The sequence below is a fragment of the Scylla paramamosain genome, chromosome 35 (genome assembly GCF_035594125.1).
Source record: "Scylla paramamosain isolate STU-SP2022 chromosome 35, ASM3559412v1, whole genome shotgun sequence".
In the NCBI taxonomy this organism is placed as follows: domain Eukaryota; kingdom Metazoa; phylum Arthropoda; class Malacostraca; order Decapoda; family Portunidae; genus Scylla; species Scylla paramamosain.
Window position 1 is genome coordinate 8,300,001 of NC_087185.1, and position 7,500 is coordinate 8,307,500.

The window sequence follows — 7,500 nt, forward strand, 5'->3', positions numbered from 1 at the left end:
TATTTATTTATTTATTCATTTATATATATATATATATATATATATATATATATATATATATATATATATATATATATATATATATATATATATATATATATTTTTTTTTTTTTATTTTTTTTTTTTATTTATTTTTTTTTACTGTACCTGCATCTTATAAATCATGTAATTGTACCTTGTCTTTACATTTATCTGATTCATCTTCATCTGGTCTCACCTGTATGATTAGAGTGTTTTATCTTAACCTTGCACTTCTTACTTGTATCTTCCCACGAGTGTATAATTAACATTCCTTTAGTTATTCTATCCTTCCTATTTAAGTTTATTTTAACAGTTTACATAAGAACAAAATATAATAATGGAAACTGCAGGAAGCCATGAGGCCTACACTTGGCAGTCCCTGTGCAACACTTGCTTACCTGTTTGCACCTGTTACCCCCATCCGTGAATTTGTCTCCTTTTTCTTTCTCTTGTTGCCATAGTACTAACAACCCAATTACAGTGTGTTTTCATTCGTCTACCACTATTTGAGAACCAGTTTCTTTTTCCCTTTTTAATGTACCTCTGTGAAGCCTAAACCTGTTATTTATCTTGCCTAGATTACTGACCCTTAGGATTTTGTTCGTCGTGTCATGTCATGTTCCTTATGCCACTTAAAGACCTCTATCAGATCGCTTAATCTACGCCTCGGTAAGCAGTGTTCATTGTTACACATGTTCTTTTATTAGTATTATTTGTGTTTTTATTTAGAAATGTTCGTCCTTGTTATTTTTATTTATTTCGTTGTTACTTTATGTTCTGTTATCAGTATGTCTGTATGTCATCACTTTTGATTTAGGAACATTTGATATTATTATTATTTTTTTTTTTTATTTGTTTTATTTATCTAGTTTTGTCAGCCATGTCTCACCTACCTATCTCCTGTTTTGACTTAGAAATATTTTACCTTATTTTCTGGTGCATTTCATCTTTTGTGTATCTTACCTGTGTCTCACCTGTGCTTAGGAATACCTTACGTATTTTCTGGAGCGTATTACCTTCTGTACCTCACCTCACCTGTCTCACCTGTGCCTAGGAATATTTTACCTTAATTACTGGAGCGTATTACTTTGTGTACCTTACCTCACCTGTCTCACCTGTGCCTAGGAATATTTTACCTTAATTACTGGAGCGTATTACTTTGTGTACCTTACCTCACCTGTCTCACCTGTGCCTAGGAATATTTTACCTTAATTACTGGAGCGTATTACTTTGTGTACCTTATCTCACCTGTGTCTCACGTGTGCCTAGGAATACTTTACCTTATTTTCTGGTGCATTTCATCTTTTGTGTATCTTACCTGTGTTTCACCTGTGCCTAGGAATATTTAACCTTTTATGGATCGTGTTACCTTGTGTACCTTACCTCACCTGTGTCTTACCTACATCTCTCTAATTGCAGGTGAGTAGCGAGCTGATGGGGGAGGCGTGCGAGACTACAGGAGAGACGAACCCAGTAAGTACTTCCCTCAAGCGGGACTTTTCCACTCACTCAAACTCACTCACTCACACGCACACGCACTCACTCACCCACTCACTCTATTGTCTTTTTTGTGATTTATTTTTATTTTTTTTTTCACGAATTTGAACTCTGCCACCACCACTATACGGCACGTTCTCCAGTTTTATACGTGCGTGCATGCGTGCGTGCGTGCGTCGTGCTTGCTACTGCCTTGCTATGACGCTTTTGGCCGCCGCTGCACACACACACACACACACACACACACACACACACACACACACACACACACACACACACACACACACACACACACACACACACACACACACACACACACACACACACACACACACACACTTAAATGACATGTGTATACGTCACGACACACACACACACACACACACACACACACACACACACACACACACACACACACACACACACACACACACACACACACACACACACACACACACACACACACACACACACACACACACACACACGCCATTTTTCGTGCACACTTTCACAAAATAATCTAAGTCACACGCAAATGCACGCACACGCATGAATTTGTATTTTACCCTTTACCCCTCCTGACACACACACACACACACACACACACACACACACACACACACACACACACACACACACACACACACACACACACACACACACACACACACACACACACACACACACGAAAGAGGAAATAGAAAAAGGAACAACCGTGTATGGGTGGATGGTTAACACACACACACACACACACACACACACACACACACACACACGAACGCTTGAGCTTGAATAGTCCCAAGAACACAATGTTATCCCCCCCTCCATAGACCCCCAGATTCATACATTTGCGGCCCCCCCTGCCCCCAAAGTGCCCCCCTTACACACGTGCTCTCCTGTAGCTTGCCTCTCGCCCTTGGTAAGTAACGGCATCTGCCCTTATATTTGTAGCCCTAAGTGTGTGTGAGAGAGAGAGAGAGAGAGAGAGAGAGAGAGAGAGAGAGAGAGAGAGAGAGAGAGAGAGAGAGAGAGAGAGAGAGAGAAAGAGTTCAGCTATGTATATTTGTTTGCCCAGATTTTTTGTATTTTTTTTTATGTATTTGTATATAGTGAACTTGTTGCTTTCCTATTTTTTTTTTATTCTTTTAATTAACATTTTTTTTTCGGTGTATTTTCTTTCAATTAGTTTTTTGGTAAGCTTGATTAGTTTACTTTTTTTTTCGGATGTTTTTATTTAAGAAAACAAAAAAAAAATGTAAGTAATTATTCGTCCCTTCTGAATGAAATACAAAAAATAAAAGTAAAAAAATATCGAATCCAACTTTTCTAATATCGTAGGTTTTTGTATTTTTTCCCCAATTTTCAGTAAAAAAAATAGTTAGCGCTGTTTTTCCCCAATAGTGTATGTTTGTTTGCTTAGCTTGACTGTTTGTTCGTTTGGCCTCAGTTGTGATTGACTACAGGGCGGCCTCGCTAACATGTTATAGGGAGAGGGGGAAAAAGGGGAAAAAAAAAGAGTAGGGGGAAAGAGGGAGGGAGTGTTTGGGGAGGAATCCTGATATTGGGCACATACTGTATCCATTTTTTATTTATTTTTTTTATTCTTTATTTTTCAATGCAATACACGTGAGTCTGATTCAGCTTTATATATTTTCATTCTACTTTTTTTCTTTGTTTTTGTTTAGTGTGATTGAATTGTGGGCAGGAACATCCGGCGGTGTTGTGGTTGGAACTGTGGTTAGCGAAATTGTGGTGGTGGTGGTGGTGGTGGTAGTGGTGGTGGTGGTGGTAGTGGTGGTGATGGGCGTGAGGGCGGAACCAGCTTGTGGCTTGGATCAACACTATCATTATCTCTCTCTCTCTCTCTCTCTCTCTCTCTCTCTCTCTCTCTCTCTCTCTCTCTCTCTCTCTCTCTCTCTCTCTCTCTCTCTCTCTCTCTCTCGTGTAGACGCCGGGTGTTACAATTAGGGTGTGGATCACGCCCACAAGCACTCCTCCTCCTCCTCCTCCATAACTGCTGGCAAGGAAGAGCTCATTCACACGCCTTTTTTTCCCCATCTCCTCCTCCTCCTCCTCCTCTTCTTGTTCGTTTCGTCTATTCTTACATTTCCTTTCCTTTCCCGTTTGATATCTCTCTCTCTCTCTCTCTCTCTCTCTCTCTCTCTCTCTCTCTCTCTCTCTCTCTCTCTCTCTCTCTCTCTCTCTCTCTCTCACCCCTAGGGTAATATCAAGTTTATTTTAACAACTAAGTAATTTAAAACCAAAGATATTACGGCATTTACTGTCAGAGAGAGAGAGAGAGAGAGAGAGAGAGAGAGAGAGAGAGAGAGAGAGAGAGAGAGAGAGAGAGAGAGAAAACACGTGCAGTGATAAAGCAAGCTGTTTGTTCCGAGGAGAGAGAGAGAGAGAGAGAGAGAGAGAGAGAGAGAGAGAGAGAGAGAGAGAGAGAGAGAGAGAGAGAGAGAGAACTACACACAATTCTCTCTCTCTCTCTCTCTCTCTCTCTCTCTCTCTCTCTCTCTCGTCTTTGTGGGACAGAGTTGAGGAGCAATGCGGCGGCCATCTTGTTTTCCTTAGCGCGTTGGACAGCATATGCCTCTCTCTCTCTCTCTCTCTCTCTCTCTCTCTCTCTCTCTCTCTCTCTCTCTCTCTCTCTCTCTCTCTCTCTCTCTCTCTCTCTCGGGTTACTTGTATTTTTTATAAAAGATCTGATAAAAGTAATATATTTGGTGCAAGAGGAGGAAGAAGAGAAGGAGGAGGAGGAAGAGGAAGAGGAAGATTATTATTATAAATGAAGAGGAGAAAGAAAGAGTAGAAGCAAAAGTAGACACGTGCAAGAGGAGAATTTGAATTATGTAGGAGGAGGAAGAGGAAGAGTGGAGGAGAATAGAGGAAGAGGAAGAGCAGGAGGAAAGGTTGTGGGGAAGAGGAGGAGAATAGGGAAAGAGGAAGAGAAGGAAAAATTGATGCTGAATAAGGGGAGGAGGAAGAGGAAGAGTGTAGGAGAGCAGAGGAAGAGGAAGAGATGGAAGAATAGATGCTATGTAAGAGGAAGAGGAAGAGGAAGAATAGATACGGAGGAAGAGGTAGATAGGGAAGAATAAGTACTGAGGAAGGAAGAAAAGGAATAATATTTGATGAGGAAGAGGAAGAAGAAGAAGAGGAATAATGGATGCTGAGGAAGAGGAGAGATAAGTGATAGGAATTTGAAATACTCGTATTTAAGGAGGAGAAGAGGAAGATGAGTAAAAATAAAGATACACAAAGAGAAGTAGAAGAAGAGAAAAATAAAACAAACAGTAGTAGAGGAATAGAGGAGAAGGAGGTGGAAAGAATAACAAAGACGAAAGAAAGAGATGAAAGAGAACAGGTAGATGATTTGTAGTATTAAGGGAGAGAAAAGCGGAAAGAGGAAGAGGGGAAAGTGAGAATAAACATGGGGAAAGGAATCAGAGAGAGAGAGAGAGAGAGAGAGAGAGAGAGAGAGAGAGAGAGAGAGAGAGAGATAGAGAGAGAGAGAAAAATAAACACGTTGAAAGAGGAATCATGAGAAACATTAATGAGAAAGATGAGTTGAAGAGAAGAGAGGAGGAAGAGGAGGAGGAAGAGGAAGAGAGAAGTATCGTAGTTTTGATGAATATTGATTTTTGTGTTAAGCTGTGGCTGTCTGGCGCTTGTGTGTGTGTGTGTGTGTGTGTGTGTGTGTGTGTGTGTGTGTGTGTGTGTGTGTGTGTGTGTGTGTAATACCGCTACATGTTAATTCGTTCTTCTGTAGCCATGGTAACGCTTTGTTCTCTCTCTCTCTCTCTCTCTCTCTCTCTCTCTCTCTCTCTCTCTCTCTCTCTCTCTCTCTCTCTCTCTCTCTCTCTCTCTCGTGCAACATGCCACGGTTTTTCCTCACTACCCTTCTCTTTTCCTCTCTTCCCCTCTCTTCCCTATCCTCTCTCATTCTTCCTCTCTCTCCCCTTCTCTAATTCTCCATTTTTCTCCTCTTTTATTTCTATTTTCTTCCGTTCCTCTTACAGTGTTCTCTCCTTATCCGTCTCTCTCTCTCTCTCTCTCTCTCTCTCTCTCTCTCTCTCTCTCTCTCTCTCTCTCTCTCTCTCTCTCTCTCTCTCTCTCTCTCTCTCTCTCTCTCTCTCTCGTCTTTAGTCTTATTCAATCCTCCTCCTCCTCCTCCTCCTCCTCAGTCTCAATCAGTCCTCTTCTTTCCTCCCCTCGTCAAGTCTGTTTCTCCTCCTCCTCCTCCTCCTCCTCCTCCTCCACCTCCTCCTCCTCCTCCTCCTCCTCCTCCTCCTCCTCCTCCTCCTCCTCCTCCTCCTCGTTACCTTCAGTACCTCATGCCAAGGGAAGCAGATTCAGAGTTTGAAGAAGGGGAGACGACGGCCTAAGTACCCTCTCCCTCTCTCCCTCTCCCCTCTCCCTCCCCTCTCCCTCTTCCTCTCACTTCTTTCCCCTCTTTCTCTCTTCCTGTGTCCTGTTTATCCCTTCTCTTCCCCTCTTTCTTGATGTTTATTTGTCTCTTTACTCATGTTGTTCTTAACTTCCTTTGTTATTTCTCTCTTCTCTTTGTCTTCCTTTATTGTCTGTTTTCTCAGTTTTTTCTTTTTCCTTTTTTTCTTAATTTTGTCGTTTTTTTCCGATTTTCTGCAGTTTGTCTATTCTCTTTGTTCTGTTTTTATTTTTTCTCCTCTCTTGTTTATTTCTTATCTCGTGTTTTTCTTCTTTTCACTCATCTTTTTCGCTAATATTCAATCTTTTCCTCTTTTCTTCACCCCTATTCTCGTTTTTCTTCCTTTCTCTCGTTTTATTTTTTGTTTCTTTTATCTTCGTCTCCCTTTTTCTTAATGCTACTTTTATTTATGATTTCTTTTGCTCCTTCCTAATTTTTTCCTCTTTTCTCTCATTTTCTTTCATTTTCCTTTTTTCCCCTTTCATCTTTTCTCTGTCCTTTTCCTTTTACTTGAATCACTTTCCCTTCATCAGTTTTGTCGTAATTTTTCCCCCTTTTCCTCATTTTCCTTTTCATCATTTAATTTTTCCCTTTCCTCCTTTCTCCCTTCCCTTTTCCCTGTTTACTTTTTTCCTTTTTCCCTTCCCTTTGCTTTTCACTCATCTTTTATTTTTTTCCTGTTTTTTCCCTCTTCTCCCCTCTCCTCTCCTTCCTCTTTCTTCCTGCTCCTCACTCTTCCCCTCTCCATCCTTCCCTTTCCCATTTCCTCCCCTCTCTTCTCGCTCTTCCCTTCTCCTTCCCCTTCTTCCCATCTCCTCCCCTCTCTTCCTCTCCTTTCTTCCTCTCTTTCCCTCTCTTAACATCGTCCCTCCTCCCTTTCTTTCTTTCCGTTTTCATCGCTTCCCATCCTTGTTTTTCCCTCTCCTCTCTCTTCCTCTCCCCTTTCGTTCTATTTCTTTTCTTTTTATCTTTCACCGTCCTTCTCTTCCCCTTCATTCCTCCCTTTTCCTTCCCTTCCCTGTCTTTCTTTCCCTATTTCCTCTGTTTCTTCTCCACTTCACTTATTTCCTTCTCTTTTCCCCTCTCTCTCATTCCCTCCTATCCCATCCGTCTCTCTCTCTCTCTCTCTCTCTCTCTCTCTCTCTCTCTCTCTCTCTCTCTCTCTCTCTCTCTCTCTCTCTCTCTCTCTCTCTCTCTCTCTCTCTCTCTCTCTCTCTCTCTCTCTCTCTCTCTCGAGGTAAGATTTGTGTCGGATGGGATTTTAAAGGCGTGACTGGCCTTCCAATTGTCGGGAAAGCCACATCATTATAGTCTCTCTCTCTCTCTCTCTCTCTCTCTCTCTCTCTCTCTCTCTCTCTCTCTCTCTCTCTCTCTCTCTCTCTCTCTCTCTCTCTCTCTCTCTCAGTGTTAAGTTATTGCAGGAAGAGGGAGAGAAGTTAGTGTGAGGGGAAAAAAATGGTTGATGGAGATAGAGAAGGAAGAGGGAGGAGGAGGAGGAGGAGGAGGAGGAGGAGGAGGAGGAGGATTGG

The 7,500-nt window shown here is 41.7% G+C and overlaps 1 protein-coding gene across 1 annotated transcript in view; it reads left to right on the forward strand.

Annotated features, from left to right (window-relative positions):
- The window catches only part of LOC135090407 (heterogeneous nuclear ribonucleoprotein L-like), a 216,780-nt gene that overhangs the window by 48,433 nt on the left and 160,847 nt on the right, over window positions 1-7,500 (forward strand). The window contains 1 exon segment of the mRNA XM_063987161.1: window positions 1,441-1,494. Coding sequence (XP_063843231.1) covers window positions 1,441-1,494 — 54 coding nt within the window.